General features: G+C 43.6%; 1 protein-coding gene across 2 annotated transcripts in view; it reads right to left on the bottom strand.

The window, feature by feature from the left end:
* SV2B (synaptic vesicle glycoprotein 2B) overlaps window positions 1-18,116 on the bottom strand; it is a 59,321-nt gene that overhangs the window by 19,432 nt on the left and 21,773 nt on the right. For both annotated transcript variants that reach the window (XM_010391019.4, XM_019280995.3), the window contains exons 2-3: window positions 10,823-11,672; window positions 522-702 (exon numbers count right to left, since the gene is read on the bottom strand). In XM_010391019.4, coding sequence (XP_010389321.1) covers window positions 522-702; window positions 10,823-11,306 — 665 coding nt within the window. In that variant the 5' untranslated portion in view covers window positions 11,307-11,672. The remainder of the gene's footprint in view (window positions 1-521; window positions 703-10,822; window positions 11,673-18,116) is intronic.

The raw sequence follows: 18,116 nt of genomic DNA, 5'->3' as shown, positions 1-18,116 counted from the left end.
ATGGGCTGCTCAGAGGTGAGACTTAGAGGAAAAATGCAAATCTCTCTTTGGCTGGACTGGCCTTTGACATCAAAGATGAACAAGATCCTTCTCATGCTCTAAAAGCTGAATTTCCTGTACAGTTTGTACAAAGCCTGAGTAATACCCTGCTCTTCACTTAAACATCTTCTCTTGTTATTTCATGATCACTCATTTTAGGGAGGCAAAATACAGGCAGGCAATGGAAACTGTTGACAGTCTCACTGGACGCCCAGGAGGTGGGCATTTTTCAGTCTCAGCCACATTTCTGCACAATTTGGGCAGTACCAGAAGAACATCAATGACCAAACTCTCCCACCACTACAGCTCTAAGGATCAAGAGTGAGGTAACACAGCCACACGTCCTAAATGGCAATGCCATCCTGGCTGGGTACCAGGGATGCATCTCCTGAGCAGCCTTCCTTGTCCCACCCCACGTGCCTAAACTGCCCAGCTGTGCTGGGGCTCCTCCAAGCCAGGGGGCAGATTCAGCAGGTACCCACCCGAGGCCTGAGATAAGGCGGCAGAAGAGGAAGAATCCGTATCCCTGGACGAAGGAGGAGAGGAACGCAAAGGCAGCATTGATTGCAAGTGATATGATGAGGCATTGCTTTCTTCCCAGTTTATCAGCAAGGCCGCCCAGCAAGACAGCCCCCACCATCATTCCTAAGTAGACTATCAAGCCTGGAAGTGAGAGAGACAGTCAGCTTGTTAACAGCGTGGAGATAGTGTGCATTGTAGGAGCAGATTTAAAGTGCCCATATGGCAGCTGATGTTGTCCTGGCATAGTGTGCAATAAAGTAGAGATACTCCTACCCACCCCAAATCTCAGACACCAGAAACTCTGTCCGTTGGCAGGATAGTGATTTTCCCATCTTGTGCCTGAGGGCTTGCATCACTTCAGACAATATGGGCATACCCTCCTTTGACCAGCCACATCTTTCCTTCCCAACCTCGCTGCTCACATATCCCCCGCACGTAGGCAATGGCCAGGCATAAGCAGCTTAGGATGCACGTGTCCCAGCTGTGTGCCACCAACAATACAACAGAAGTCTGATGTCTTAACTCCTCTTACCCCCCTGAGTGCAGCAGGATGGAGGATGTGTAGGGAGAGGCTCTGTCAGGCTGCTGTTTATGCTCGGAAAGCAGTGAGAGCAGAGAGACTGATGGAGCATAGCTAAAGCTCTTTGCAGTGTTTCATCTCTTTCACTCCCTGCTTTTCCTGGCCGTATCTGAAAGGATCTGTCTGTTACCCAGACTCACCTCGTGTAGCTCAGCTACTTCCTTCATTACTGAGCCAAGATCTGGCCTCTAACTAAAGGACAGCTCACTCAAGAGTGCAGTCCTGATCTGAAAATCTGAGAAGGGAGAATCTAAGGCTTGTCTGGACAGTTTGCTCTGTAGAGTTATCTCTCTGACATTCCTAAGAAAGATGGATTCTTCTTTTTAACCTGACTTCACTAGATCTTCTACTATGGGATCCTCAAAAGACAGTCTCAGTGACTCATCTAGTGCCAGGCTGAATAGGCAACAATGGGTTTCCACTCCAGGAAGTCTCCCTGTACCCTGCTCAGTTTGCGCCTGCTACTCTCCTGGAGAACACACAGCTGTCCTTGGCTCTTCTAGGCCACTGCTGCAGAAGGGCCACAGATTTTACTGCCTTTTCCTTTATGTAGGTAACAGTGTAAATAGCACTAGTTGATAATGCTCAAAGGTTCAGGAATATATTTTTTCGTTTATTTTATCTACTTTCCAGATGTAGTTCAGAAGAAATTGGTTGCAACCACAGTTTTTCCTAGGGAGCACAGAGGCACAAGAGGGCTGCTCCCAAGAACACCTCCTGCATCGTATCAAACCCCATTGACAGGATTATAGTCTGTGTCTATAGGCTGCACAGTCCTGCTGTGGAGATCCTGATGGGGCCTGACCATGGCTGGATGCAATCCAGATGAGCTGAGCTATTTCCAGATGGAGAACATCTGCTTGCTGGAAAGCAGAACTTGCAGTTCAGGGAGTTCTCGAAGGAAAAGAATGATGCTTGAGGATGTTTGGAGTCTGGGGACATGTCAGGTTCAAGACCCAGCTGAGCAGAGGTTGAAGGAAAGCAGCAGTGCTCCCTGCATCCCTGGCTCCGGGTGAAGGCATTGGATGCTGAGCAAGTAAATATACTCTCTTAATAGGAAACACTCCTATTCACTGGCTGAAGAAATACAGCTAAAAGAAACATTTTTCAGGCATGGTTGACTCTTTGGAGGTTCATTCCTCACCTTGAACCAAGCTTGTCTTCTCTTGAGAGCCAATGCCTTCCCCAGGATCTGTTCTGTCAAACACATCACTTGGAAAACAAGGTGGAGATGAATGTTTTTGTAATTCATTAATGTTTAAACAAAACAATCAGTCTGGTGGCTGAAGGCAGCTCTGTGCCATCCAGCAAAGCCAGCTAAGGGCTAATGCAGAGTTATCTGGCAGCTGATCCCGTCTTCCTTTTGATTACAAATGCCCGCACTTGATTTAAAATGCATTACTAAATTAAAAGCTATGCAGCAGAGATCCATTGCAGCATTTGAAGGACACCTGTCTCACATTGATCAGATGTGGAAAAGTTTGGATTTCTTAAATCTCCCTATTCCACAGTAGGGTCACCTCTCTGTGAGTGATTCTTTTCTATCCACATGATGTCTGATGGGCAGGATTTTTGTGTCAAAGGTAAAAAATCTGTTCTTGTCTATTAAAAGCCTTTGTACCAGAACTGTGGAGTAGGATTTTGCCAATTGTACCTCAACCATGAGCATGTGGCTCTGTGCAGCCTATTCTTTCACTCCCTGCCCTACCCTCCTGATCTGAGCTGTCCTGGTGAGGGGATCTGAAGGTGTGCAAAGGTTCCAGGTTCTGATCTGAAGAGAAGATACAAACACATCTCAGAGTCTGGGGTCTCTATTTCTATTAACTTTGACCTCCAGCTTGTTCACTGAAGTACAAATTACAAGGCTGAGCCAAAGCAAAAACAGTTTCAGTCCAAAACCTTTCTGAAGGAAGGACCTTAACGCAGTGCTGGATGGCTTAATGCTTTTCCCCTGGCTCCTGAGCCACATGTAATGGAGCAAATCTGATGGCAGCCAGCGGAAGGAAGTGATGATGAGCCGTGCATCTACTCACTGGTGCATCACAGACACCCATCTGACAGCAAGCCCTGCCAGCATGCCAGACCCTGATGAGGAAGGAAAAATGATCTGCCAAACTTAATTTTTTTATCTTCTTTTTTTTTTTTTTTTTTTTTTTTTTTTCCCCCCAGAGAAAATCCCTGGATGGCAAATGTTCATCCAAATCCTCTTAGTAACAGAAAACATCCCAGGTCAGGAGGAGGTGGAGGAGATTGTCACTGTCTTCTAGCTGGTATTTTAGTGCAGTGACTGATGAGGGGCAGCCTGTTCTCTGGCCAGGAGAGGAGTGGGCTCACCAGGGAATGTGTCAGTGCTTGAAACTCAACATCAAGAAGTGGAGCTGCTTTTGTAAGCAAACCCCTGCAGATTCTGACTAAGGAGCCCAAACTTGTGATGGAAGGGTATATTGTAGCTCTGCAACACAAGATCCATCAAACAGTGAGCAGCATAAATCACAGCAGAGCTGCTAATGTCACAAGCTCACCTAGAGGATGTTGCTTTAATTAGTTATTGTATATGATAAATACATTTTACAGATAAATCAATTGATGTGTGTTCCCCCAGAAATATAAAACAATAAAAATCTGTAGTAAAGAAAGTATCAGGGACAACCAGAGGCTGTTTACTTGGCCAGGTTCTGAGGGAAAGGATCCTGGTTATGAAAATATGTGCTTCAGGGTTGAAACAAAATCAACAGAACACTTCATTGTCATGGAGAAGTCTTTTTTTGGTGAAGACTGCATGTTCTGGCCAATGTAATTAAAATTTTGGGGTAGTTGCTGTAGAACACTCTGTCAGCTGATGGATCTTGGGACCCAGGGTGCAGAACAACGTCTGTGTTGCAGATATTGCTGTGTCCTGGACTGACAAGGTGCCAGGGACCCAGAGAGGAGTGAAATAGTTACTCAAACAGCCTCTTTGCAGGGAGACCATCTTCCAGAGAACACAGTCATGGTGGCTACCTCTGAAAAAGATCCAGCTCATATCAAGGAAACTCAAATTTTAAGGAGAATTGGACCAAGAAAAGTGACCACAAAATGGTGTTTCTTTTGCTGGGTTAGTTCTGTCCATCAAATATTCTACAGTACAACATTACAATGGTCTGCACCAGAATCTTGACTTCTAAACTTGGCTTCAAACCACACAGACTTAGACTGTGCTAGGAGGGATCAGCTTCCCAATTGACACATAAGGTGCTCAGATGAAATGCTAAGGGCAACTCTGAATAAGCCATTATTTGCAGACTATTCCACAAGTCCTGGAGTATAATGAATGCCTGTGGGAAAGTCTGCAATAACCTCCCATAAAAGTGGTGGAAAAACCAAAGAGCTGAAATTCTATGAATAAATTTTGGGTTATGAATCATCCATTGCTGAAGTTATAAGGAAAATATGTGACCACTGACTGGACTTATTCCCACTAGAAAAGAGGTAACATATTTAGCATTTTCACACTAAGAAATTTATTAGCCTTTACTGAAGTTGTGTGCTCTGTGTTAGACAGGAATTTGAAGTTAAAAGCTGAAGTTCTAGGAATAAGAGAAGGAATATACTGCAGATACAGCATATGGCTCTGTGTGTGCTAAACTGTATTTTTACTCCTTCAGTATAGTTAAAAGTAGACTTCTAAGGGTTTCAGAAAAAAAAAAAAAACCAGAAAATTCAAGGTTTACCTAAATCTGAATCACAAGCATGAATTTTTCTCTTTGTTAGTTAATGGGATTAAAGGTCTTTATAAAGAGGCACATTTAAAAATAATCCCTTTAGAGACAGGACAAAGACTTGTGGAATAAATAGAAAATTTGAGCAGATAAAAACCAAACATCTCACTGAGAAGAATTAGTCTCAGAGTCCTTGGGGCTGTCAGGGAGGTGAGGAGGCTGCCTGGGTCCAGGGTTATCTATAGTTTGCATGGAGCCAGTAACCACAGGAATGGGAAACCACCTACCTGCCTTCAAATCCCAGGCCACTACCAGCACAGCCCTATGGTAAAAAGAGAGGCTCTTGAAAAGGGAAAGCATTTGGACAACAGAAAATTATTAGGACCTTATATATCTTGCATTCAAGCTGTAATAAAACCAAAATTCAAATACTATTACTGATGTAGGAACTGTTAGGGATTCACCTTATGGACACAAACAAAATGTCGTGAGTCAGGTCTGGACAATTTGAGAGATGGATGGGGCAAGGCACAGGATCCAATTGTAAGTAATTGAAAGAGAGGAATAAAGTAGTGATAGTCCTGACTCTCTTGAGCCTTAGTGATGTCCCAGAACAGGGGAGGGTCTTGACAGAGGATGAGCTGAGGGCCAGTGGCCATTTTTTCCTTTCTTCCTGAAATTTTCAATCTGCTCTTCCTTGTAGGCTTATCAGTGCTTTCCCCATGAATCAACTCGACCTTTTAAATGGAAGTCAAAGGAAAGGCTCGTCCTGTTGCACTCTCCTTGTTGATTAATACAAGCAGTGAGACTTCTCCAACAGCCAGTGGCTCTGGCACTGAGAAGGGAATGTCTCAGGAAAGACAGCTTTCCATTTTGGGAGATCTGTGTGTGGATATTGGGCAAATCTGGCTGCAGGGATGGAGGGGGGTGTGCAGCTGGAGCTGGGGTGGGTGGGTGAGCCCACGGGGCTGTGGCACAGCACGGGTGAGGTGATGCGCAGCCGGGCTCGGCGCTGCCAGCGGGGCGTGGGTGGTGTTTACGCTCAGCCAGCTTCACATCTCCCCATGGGACTTGTCCAGCACCACAATATTCGTGGGACCATCTGTTTCTCCCCACCCAACCCCTCTGCTAAAGCAAAGATTTCAACAGAGGAAGCCAAACAAATCCTTTGCTGTCCAACGAAAACCTCCTCGTGCTGGAACGCGCCAGATGAAATTCCCACGGTGTTTACCGATGGAGACACAGCCATTCATCCCCATATCAGACCTGCACAAAACATGGGGTGTTCTCAAATCACAAAAACACCTTTTTTTTTTCCCTACTGCTCGAGGTATTGATCCTCCTTGGGCTGCAACTTGGGCTGAGCATTTCTGCCCAAGAGCAAACTTGCAGCCAGGAATCCATGCCTGACGTGGGTAGGTCTCATCAGCGTGTAGTGGCTGCTGTGTTGGGGGTCCATGGCTGTGGAGGAGTAAAAGAGGCAGCAAATACCCATGGCAGAGCAAGGGAGCCGTGGCTGGGCTTGTCCATGCTCAGGCAGAGAAAAAAAAAAGAAGTGGAGAAAAGCCATTGAGCTCTGCAGAGGGGATTAGGATTTACTGTCATATCAGGTGAATTCGGGTCAATGAGAAGCTGTGACCAGATTTTATCTCAGCTGATAATAAAATATCCTCTTCACACAACTAAAAGCAGGGATGTTACACATCCTATTTAACCTGTCTCAAACAGCCAAGCTTGAATTGCTACATAAAAGCGTAATTACTTATAGGATTTTTTTTTTATAGTTTTTTAATCCAACATTGTGAGGTTAAGAGTCTGTATTAAGATATTCTCCTTAAAAAAATTATTATTAAATCATAAAAAGGAAAAGGGAGCCTGAAAAAGCAACTTTATTCTCAGCCTTGGTGTAGCTGTTTTACAGTTACAGGCAAAGCTCTTAAAAATTTCCTAGTCTCAGTTTAGTGAACTGTGAAATGACAATAACACAACTGCAGCTCTGGGATCTGGGAGGGCTGGTGCTTAAACCATGCCTTGAGTTTTTTATATGCAGGATGTGAAGAAGTTTAAAACATTACTACGTCATTATCTTTTACACTTGTTGTGTACTTACTGCTCTGTGCTTGCAAACGTAATATTTAGTCCTCTAAGAAGTGATTTATAGCATGTAAAGGTATATATTTATAAGATATTTCTCCAAATAATGATACTGTGTGCCTTTCAGCAAATATAAAAATACAAATTTCATGACTCTTTTGATTATCCTTAGCAAATTTAAAAAAAAAACGTTTCCAATAGGCTGTATCATACTGACAAGGAATATTCTGTTCCAGTAAATTTAAGAACTGAATTATTATTTTGACTACTGCTGATGAAAACTCAGCAAAGCAGATCTATCAAATGAATATGTAAAAATAATGTTGTTTCATGTTGCCAAACTTATTCTTAACAACTTGTATTATAAGTTGATTAAATCAAACTGCTAAAATATGTATACCGTTGTTTCTTTTTTTCGTTGGGTTTTATTTTTGTAATACCACTGAAATCATCTTTAAAATAGCATTTCTCATAACTGAAAAACTCCAAATACGCATTTTGTCCCACTCGGGATATTTAGGGCTAAAATAGCTGTTAATTTGTATCTGATGGTGAGATGTTTATTTTCAGAACGAAATGTAAACGTTTTCTAAGATGTGTCATATCCATTTCACACATTTCATGAAACACTGTGGGCATCTGTTTATTTGCAATTTTTGCATAATTTGGCCATGATTTGCTTGATATTTTACCATGACTGCTTTCCAAGGGAGGAAAAATATGCAATATGCAGAGTGTTTAATGCAAAATGTCCTTTTAACAGAAGCTGAACTTCATTAAATTGGTCTTTAGGAGGCATTTGCTTTATCTCTCTTATTTGTCCCTTCCTATTTCTGCTGGAGTTTGATTACTCACCTGACTTATTTCCCAGTCTTTCCCTCCTGGCCTCTCTTGTTGTGGCTGAGACCTTGCGTGTTTAAATGTTAGCAGCTGCCTGGAAGTGACCTTAACTGCACCTGGGAAAACCTGGTTATGTTTCCTTAGCAAAAATGTGGGGAGATAATGGGTTCCTTGGGAATAAACACGAGCTTATCTGTAGGTGTTTATTGGTACATGGGGATAAGGCAAGGGGCAGTAACTCGTGTGGATAATATCCCCACTTCCCTAAAACTTTGTGATAACTTGAGGGAAAGCTGTGCCTGCTCTAATCACCCCCCAGTTCATCCTGTGCAGACACACTCATGCAAGACTGTCACTGCACAGTAGAAATTGAGGTGAAGGCTCTTTGATTGCCACCAAATCAACCCCTAAAAGTAACTGAACCCTGATCAATGTGCACTGCCATAGATTACTGAGGGAATGGATTCAAAGGGGGACATGAGCTTGTCTTGGAGGCTCTGAGCTTTGTGGAAGATACCTTTCTTCCTAGTTGCAGGTGGATGGTGAAGCTATTCTAAGAAAGATTTTGATGATTATGTTCTTGTCTCCATCAGCAGCACTTCCTCAGCTTTCCTCTCGAGAAGCTGATATCTGCTGTCCTTATGCCACAGCTGCTCAGAAAAGAGGTGAAACCTTCTTGCTGTGCTGGAGGCAGGGCTGCACGCACACCTCATGTCCCTGCACTGCCTTGCTGCCTAGCAAGCCTACAATACCCTCGTCTCTGCAGCTGCCACCCTTCATATGGCAGAAAGGTCTCCTTCCCCTCTCCAGCCTCAGAGACTTCCACTGTTCCCTTCCTATGCCCTCCAGCAGTCCCCTACCCACCCCAGGCTCGTTACACTCTCTCTTCTTGATGCCTTGGGTACTCATTACCCACATCAGAGCACTGCTGTGCAATGTAAGGCTTTCCAAGACGTGCTTCATTCATGTTCACAAAGAGTCATCTCACAAACCTCAGATCCAGCAGCAGAGAAATGCACAGCAGACAAGAAAGGGTGTTTGACAAGTAAGACAGACTGAATCAGAGACCTGCCCCATGTACACTATCAGTCACTAACAACTGAATGCTACCATAAATACACATTCTCCTCCCTGTCCCAAACTAAGATGAACCAGCTTTTATTGTTTTTAGGAAAATTCTGTTCTTCCCCTCATAATGAAGTCATGAAATAGTGTGAATATAAGCTTTGACAGCAGGTCCCCCAAACAAACAAGCTAAGGACAGGAGAAATTGTTCTGCAAAGCCAGGTTCTCACAAGCTGTGTTTGAAAGTGGGCAGGAAAGGCAGCAAGAAGAGCTCTCTTCCCCTCATTAGCAGTCCCAGATTAGTTCTGTTAGTGCGCAGGAGGCTGGAGCTGGGATTGGATATGGACCCAAATGTCTCCTTGCTTATTCAGAGCTTATCAGAGCACCCTGAACTTTCAGCCTTGCAAATACTGAGCTGGAAAAAGCAGAGCGAGCTCTCTGGGGAGAATTCGTGTTCATTTTTACCTGTGGTTGGGTCAGAAATACTTCAAAGATAGATTTCCTTGTGACATTTGAAGTTTTCTCATTCAGGAGCCTGCCAGAGCTTGAGCTCTACAGAGGCAGATATTTATGGGGTCAGAGTTTCAGAAAATCTCAGCTTTCATAGAGTCACCAAAATAAATGACCTGCTTTTCAAAAAAGGTCTCATCACTGAAAAGACACCAAGCCTTGTGTCCCACAGGGAGCTGGTGAATTCCAAAGTCCCTTTGAAATCAAGATCTCATTGTGAGGGGTTTGCTTTTAGATATCTGACTGGAGATATTTCGAGCTAGAATTTTCAAGGGGTTTGTGAAGCAAAAATGTTACTAAACTCTTTAAGGCACAAAAGTAAGTACAAAGCTGGCTAACTGTAGAAAGAAACATCCCAATCCTCAAGTTCAAAGAAAAAAGGGAGAAACAGAAAAATGAATATGACCTTAGTACACCAAGAGGAGAGGTTTATATAGGGATAACTATCTTTTGTGTTTGCCACATGAAAATAATGGAAATAGAATGAAGTCAAGGGCTGGGGTTTAATCCCAAATCTGCACTTACATTGCATCAAGCAGGGCTTCTGGGCCAGCATAACTGGTATGACCTACAGCCCCTGATGACTCCCTGCAATCCCAGTACGTGTCCATCAAGACACACGCTCTTCCTCCTCTAGCAGTTATTCCAAGAGCTGCTTTATTTCCCTTCCAGATGCTCTGTCCTATTGCATGGCTGGCTCTCACTGTGGGCCATGCTGGATCCTGTCCTGATTCTTGGAGATCTGGGAGGCTTTGCTGTCTTTGGCTGATGGAATTTGGCTTGCCTATTGTTCAAGGGAAAAAATTGTTCATCCAAACCTTTCTTCCCAGTCTCACTCCCAATAACTAAGCCTTGTATTTTGACCTCAGGGACATGTAGATAGTGATGCAAAAGGGATGTTGCCCAGTAGCCTCAGCTTAAATCTGCATGCTGCACTTTAATTGCATTCCACAGACCTTAAAAGAAAACCTCCATTGACTACATCTGATCCAGGACATATGAGCAAACTGAGAAGTTAGCAGGCAGAAGGAACTGACTGCACAGCTGATTTGTCGGTTGGGACTTTGGGCTGAAGAAAAGGGAGTTTCTAACAGCTTTGAAACCTGGAGTTTCTAACAGCTTTGAATTTTGAGTCACTAGATCCACCTTTAAATTTTCACTTATTTATCCTTGAACACCCCTTTGATTTTTGCCCTGTGGACCTGCAGATTGTGAGCTGCCTTGACCAGATCCAGCCCACAGTGACCAGCACTGGGGCCACAGCACATTCTGGTAAAATTCTGCTGCTTTTGGGGAGCTGCCTCTCATCAGCATGTGAACACCTCCTGAGTCAGAGCCACCCAGGCATGACTATACATGACATACAACACAAGAAGAAAGTCATCAGAAGATCCTGATATCAGCTGGTCACTAGGAAAAGGTGTCCCAGCTGCTGCTCACTGCATTAGAAGAGCTGTTTGCCAGCGGCACTTACCCAACATCCCTTTGTTGGAACTGGACAAGCACATATCCTTCTCAGCACTGGGAAGAACAAATCCAACCACAAACACCTCCACCCCATCTGCCATCAGTGCCAACCCTAAAACAAAGAAGAGAGTCCACTGGAAGCGTCCGTGGCCACACTCCTCAATGATGTTCTCGTACTGGTGGGCGAGTTGCTCCTCGTCCTCCATCCTCTCGGCCATAAGGTCAGCACGGTCTCTGTACTCATCATCCACAGCAGGGGCTCGCTTCTTCTGCTTTTCTTTAATGTCATCTGGGTGTGGGATCCCTTGGTACTCCCCCTCATAGACCTCATCATCCTCATCGTGGCCTTCTGTAACATCACTCTGGGCATCCTCTTCCTGCACGGGCTCATCCCTGCCCCGGTAGTAGCCGTCATTGTGTGCATCATAGTTGCCATCCTGGTACCTGTAGTCATCTGAGACCTGGTTTGTGTTTCTATATCCATCATCCATTCTGAATGGAGAATTCTAAATGCTGTAGGTCACTGTGTAGATATGCTAAAACGTGTATGGATTTGCACAATTTCTGGTGTTGGTTACTTGAACATATCTTCTCTCCGTTCTCTGGAACTGATGGGATGCAAAGCTTCCCAGGCTCAGAAGGAGAATTATATATAAAGGTTCTCTTTGACAGAGTCTCATGCAGCTTTTGGTAATGCTTCACTTTTCAGCTGTCATTTGTGACTTGCTGGCTTCTGTGCTTTGGGTGAGAAAAGCTGCTGTCTGGGGAACGGCGAGGGAACAGCAAATTGCACAGCCGGGGAGCTAGGACGATTTGACAGGTTTTTCCTGATTCATTGTGGTGCTGAAGGTCATGTCCTGAGAAGGAGGAAACAATAGCAATGAAACAGCAGTAAGCTTGCAAGTACACATGCGCTGAGTTTAATGCCCAGCATTTTGAATACATGCTTTTCCTCTGAAAAAATATGGCAACGGAGGAATGTTTTTGCATCATCAAAACCCAAAGCCTCAGAAAAAAACAGAGCATTAAAATGTACCAAGTTCAGTGGGAACCCAAAGTAGAATGTAAAGTACCATGTGGTCCTAATTTCTGTCATTCCTGGAAGTCCTGCCTCCCATATGTGGTCCTGCTTTCCACAGAGAGCAGAACAGCACTGGGCTGCGTTGATCCAACAGAGCTCTCAGGTTGCTAAATATGTTTCCATCCATCTCCACAGAGCACACTCCTCCCTGGTCCCTACAACTGGCTAACATCATAATGAGACAAAATATGACCTTGGTTTTCTTTTTCATCCAAATCCTAAAATTAATTTTATTTATTGGCTTCTTTTTTCCCTAGTGTCTCTCCATCTGTATGCCAGATGTACAACTGGCACACAGCGTCTGCCAAGATAAAGTCACCAAAAGTCACACCAAGCTCTGTTCTCCCCATATCTAAACATCAAAAGGGGATAATTTTTACAGAGAGCAAAAAACAAAGCTAATACAGAATCACTGCTGTCTGTAGGGAAAACCAAGGAAAGTCAAGACACATTTAAACATATACTCCTTCTGGACACCTGATTTCCATTATTTTCCAGGCAGTTTCCAGCCAGCTGGCTCTCCAGCATTCCCCTGCCTCACACAGCTGCAGACACAGAGTTTGGAAGGAGAAGCACATGGGAAAGGGAGTGGAGTCACGCCAGAGCAGCCAGCACAGCGTAGGCAAGCACAGAACGTGGATTTTGCTTTAAGCTTTGAGCTACTTGCCTAAATAAAGTGTAAATGAGCTATGGATTGACATGGGCAGGCACAAGCCTGTGGCTACGTGGGCGTTGTTACCTACACAGTCAGTTGACCTATAGAAGCACACGCAAAAGCACACACTGTAAATAACAGTGCTATATGCAGCTAAAATGACTTCAGAGAAGACATTCAGTAGCACTCTGTAATAAAATGCTCAGAAGGGCTTCACTCCTGCTGCAAACACTGTGATTTTTCTGGCAGCCCAAGTGCTCAGGGTAAGGAAGGAGTAGAGGCTTTGACTTCTCTGCACAGATTATTGGCCATGCCTTGCCTGTTCTGTTCATGGAGCTGCTCCAAGGAACTTTATACAAGCTTCCTCTGCATTTCTGCTTATCTACCTGTATATTTGTGGCCCACAATTACAACACAGCCTCTGCAGAGCCTGCCAGAGCTTCTTCCTTTTCTCTGCCCCTCTGCTATTTGTCACTACATTCAACATGTTTTCCTCTTCCCTTTCTTCATGCTGAATCACACCATACATTTTGCATCAAGTGAAAAAGGAAACAGGGCATTGTTCCAGGGCTCAAAAAAGAGTGATCGATAAAGTAATAGCAAAAAAAATTCAAAAAATCCCAAAGGCATTCTGATCAGGTTATAATGATCAGGAGTCTACAGTGCAGGGAGCAGTAAAGAGAAGTATTTGCATTGGCACCAGAGCTGATAATGTGCAGGGGAGTTAATACCTCTGACAGCCATCAGAAGCACTTAAGTGAGTTCTACAGCTCTTGTTTCAATGCTGGAATGATACCTTTAATGGTTAAAAAAAGTCCAAGAGTACTTTAGAGTCTCAGAACCTCCCAGTCCTGAAGCAACTTTCTTGATTACACAAAGATTTGTGTCATGACTGAACATCATGTTCTCCAAGGCAGTAAAATGTAGTTCCACAGAGACATATTTTCTTTTGAAAAGTAGGGGAAAGAGCCTTTTCTTTAAAGAGAAAAATCAAAAGAACAATATGTGCAAAAGAACATTAGGCTTTGCTTTGGAAGTCTTTAAGAATCATCTGCTGGCAGGTCATGCTTCAAAGCAACCTCAAATGTTGGAGCAGGAACAGCAGTGACCTCACTGTGTTTGTCCCTTTCGGGTTGCTACAGAACTGGATTGAAAACTCATTTTAGGAAACGAAGTAACAATAACACTAATGATCAATAGCAGAAGTGATCAGACTCTGAGTCTCCACAGACCCTATCTCTCTTTTCAAAAGGTAAAAGTATGTTCTTGAAGACCAAGTGCTGGAAATCTTTTTGTTCTCTATTTGAAAGCTGCTGAGGCTTAAAGCTGGGCTCTTTGCCTCCCAAAACAACAGGATCAAAGATCACAAACTTAGAAAAGACCTATTGAAGCATCCGTGCTCTTTCACTGACACACAAAGATTGGCATTTACAAGATGGAATCACATCTTGGGCAGCCTAAGAAATAATGACATGAGCTGATGAGTCTCACAGACGGTGACCGTCACCTGCGTGGGGAAGAACATGTAATTCAGAGAAAAGGTCATGGCAAAAAACAGTGACTGGGTTCCCATTCAGTTTGTAGGATGGATGTTTTCTGGGATCACCCTAGGAGAAGGGGCAGTGCAGAGAGGCAGACTATATATTCAGAATGCTACACTTTTCATATTTCACACCACTTGTTTTCTTTCGTTGCCACATATGCACAGGCTGATTCACTCCAGACCTGATTCTTTAACACCCTTTCACTCAAGCTGAGCTGCACTCACTCATTAACAGCCCCATTTAGCATTTAGATGCGAAATCATGATGTGTCATAAAGACGGCAGGCTTGGATTGCTATAATTACCCTTCACAGTGCTGCATGAGAGCTTGAGACAAATATACACATCACACCAAGCCTATTGTAGCAGGGTGGGTGTCAGTCTCTTCTCCCAGATAACAAGCAACAGCACAGCAGGAAACGGCCTCAAGTTGTGCCAGGGAAGTTTCAGACAGGATATTAGGAAAATTGCATCATCAAAAGTGTTGTCAAGCATTGGAACAGGCTGCCCGGGGCAGTGGTGGAGTCACCATCCCTGGAGGTATTTCGAAGACATCTAGATGGGGACATGGTTTAGCGGTGGGCTTGGCACTGCTGCATCAGTGGTTGGACTTAATGATCTTAGAGTCCTTTTCCAATCTAAATTATTCCAATTGCAACCCTCGACCCTTTTAAACTGCCAGTTCCCTTTCTGAGACAAACAAGTGAGGTTTAAACCCACAACAAACGTCAGGCTCCATAAGGCAGAGTCTGCAGGGGCAGGAAGGCGAAGCAGGAAATCCTCATTCTGAGTCTCCCCAAAACTCCCCAGCCCAATAAACTGAGTGTTGGACACAGAAACTGGGAATATGTTGGAATTCAGTTCCTTTCCTCCTTTCTTTAAAATACACCTTGCTATTCTCTTGTACTCTTTAGCTCTTTAGTTAGAGATTGCTTACTTAGCCAGGAATTCAGTCATTTGAGCTCTGCAATTTAAAATAGTAACTTAAAATCTTAGATATCCTCATAATAGAAACAGTATCTTCTCTAGGAAATGGGATGCTTAAAAAAAGCAGATTAACACCTGCATTTGCATCTATGAGAGGGTGTATAGGTAAGTCTGGCATGCTGAGGTCATAAACTGGGGGCTGGAGGGTAGCAGAGCTTGGAGGGGGTACAGAGAAGGGTGAGTTTCTTGTGCCTGGTACTAAATGAAGAGAAGCCAGGGCTTGTCAGAGAGCTGAGTTCTAGCAGAGAACAGAAATCATGTGGAATTAGTGAGCAGGGCAGCTATGAGAAGGGTTTTCTTGTGAAATATTGCACCTGGGGGCATGATGGAGTTTCTGGAAGAGCAAAGAGAGCGAGGTTGTTGCTTCGTGGGAACACGAGCCGTGGGTGCACACACGTAAATGGATAATGCACGTCCGTGATGTGGATCCAGCAGGGACAGAGCCAAGGCTGGGAGCTGCTGCCCAGGGCCTTTCTCTCTGCATGCTCAGGAAGGGACAACACTCAAAATCAACAGCAGGAAGGAGAGGTTATTTGAACACTAAGGAGAAGGAGAAGGACGGGACACCATAGAAATGCTTTCAAGGGATCTTTAGCATTCACCAGCATACTCCCTGTAAAACAGATGGCAGAGCAGTTTAATATTCTGCCTGAAGGACGACTCCTCCTGCAAAACATCCTCACCCCCAGAGCTGCTTTCTGCTGACAGCAATGGGAAGGTGCCCAGATCCCACAGTGACCATAAGGACATTCTGCACTTACAAAGCTGATGGTAAAAAAATTCCTGAGAATAAATTTTCCTCACTGACAGGAGAAAGATGATTATGTAGATAGGGTTCTGTGAAGTTCCAATCTCAGATTCCTAATGAGGTTGCAAGTAATTGATCTGTTTGTACACATGAAAGGACCGATTTTTGAGGTGCCTAACAAATCACAGCTCCCAGGGGAGCAGCATCCCGGATTTCAGGCAGCCAGCAATGACACCAGCGTTATCAGACAGGCTGAGCACTGTGGCAAGGAGTGATTACTGTGCTGCTAGAGGGAAGTGCTGCAGGCTGAGCATCCTGGGCTCTGTCCCTTGGCCTCTTGGCATCTCTGTGTCCCTCCAGGCTCCACATTAGGACAGCACAGCTTTCTTCTGGTGGGAATTGCAGACCCCTTGAAGCTGTGGTTATATGAATATATGAATGGATGGCAACTTGTGTCCCCAAAAGCTTAAACCTTAAATAAACCAGAATTTGGGGGAAAAAGGTCTCTGTGCTCCCAGCTTCACAGCTGAGGACCAGGAAAAGTGCTCCTGGGTCTTTTCAGGTTTTCAACAAAGACTTGAAGTCTAGCTTTTTTTTTTTTTAACTAAGAAAAATGCTATTTTACCTCAGGAGAACTTCAAAAATTTCCCTCTTTGCAACTAGTATAAATAATAATAACATTTATTTTTAAATCTAAAAAATTAGACTGCAATCCCATATTTCACAAAAAAAAAATGCTTTCAGATCAGGTCCATTATAAATTCTTCATCTTATACTGTACAAAGTTGCCCTTTTCATTGGCATCTAAAGAAAAAAAAATAAAAGGAGGTGCATGGAGATTTGTTTCAAACTGAAACAAAATATTTCATTTAAGAAACTCCATCCTGTCAGCTGCTTGATCCATTTTTTATTAGAAATATTCATTGAAACTGATTTTTTTCCCCCTAAATAATTCAGGTTTGGAAAAATGGCATGTTTTTACCAGCAAAAATTTTAACAGGAATTCTGATTATGCTCTCATGAATGTAAAATTGTCTCAGGTGCACCTTTAATAAGATAATATAGAGAAATACAATATAGGAAAAGAAATCCTGCTATTTATATGCACATGACTAAAAGTATCTGACCTCTGAGCGGCAGAAGAGGGTTTTTCTTCCACAGGGTTCTGATTATTGTTGGGGGGTCTTTTGGGGTTTTTTGGTAACATTGAAATTGCTTCTGCAGCCACACAATTCAACATCCAGAAGAGAGCGGAGCAATATCATCATTCTCCTGGACAGATGGTGAGGCTGGGCTTTTGGCAAGGATCCTGCACAGGGAAAAGCAGCAGGATCTGAAGAGAATCTATATGTGAGGGAAGGTAGAAAAAGGAAGTGAGGGGGCTTCAAATGCAAAAAGGTAGAAACCAAGTGAAATCATAAGTCAGGGAGTAAGAACAGGCATTAATGGTTCAAACTATGCTCAGAATAAAGGGGGAATGGCCAGGGAAAGATGGAAGTCCTGACATATTATTGATCCACAAACTGTGGAAAAAAAATGCTTTGTAGTAACAGTTGCTCCTGCCTTCATATCCAAGGATTATAAACGCATCTGGGGCCATCTCTGTTAGAGCTCAGCCCTAAGCCTTATTAATTCTTGCTTGACTTTTTGCTTCTCTCTTTCACTGCCAAAATAACAGCAGAAAAGTCTCAGAGCATAGGACTCTGAAACACTTTCAGAGTGATTTGGCTGTGGAGGACATCACTCAGTCAAAAAAAACCCAAACCAAACCAATGATTGACCATTATTTTAGGGGGGTGATTGTATCAAAATAGACTGCATCTCTTGCAGGTCTTCAGCAGCCCCTTTCCTTACAGTGCCTTTCCATCAAATATCCTAGTCAATGGTGGTGAAGAGCAGTGAGTCCCTGGGGAGTTTCCAGGAGGATGTTCTCAGATCTGGCAGAGAATCAGTGAGATTTAATCAGCTGAAGACCTGGTCTCTTTTCTTTGAAATACAGATCAGCCCTCAGGATGTAATTTTTTACAGGATTTTAGACAGGTAAAGGAACACTATATATATCATTAGGAAAAAAATTTCCATCTGATTCCTCTCAGTGTCACAGGACTAGATGCAAAATTAGTCCTTGCAATTAATGTCCAAAAGAAACCATGGTCATCAAGCAATCTTGAAGGAGGACTATATCACAGTCCCAGGCTGAAAACCCATTGCAACTGGAGCAGTATTAGATCCAGTATAATTTCCGAGGTCTCTTTTCTTCTCTTGTTCAGAAAAATCAAGGAGGGTA

The sequence above is a fragment of the Corvus cornix genome, chromosome 10, assembly GCF_000738735.6.
Source record: "Corvus cornix cornix isolate S_Up_H32 chromosome 10, ASM73873v5, whole genome shotgun sequence".
In the NCBI taxonomy this organism is placed as follows: Eukaryota; Metazoa; Chordata; class Aves; order Passeriformes; family Corvidae; genus Corvus; species Corvus cornix.
The sequence above is the reverse complement of the archived record's forward strand: the minus strand, read 5'-3'. Positions and strand labels throughout refer to the sequence as shown.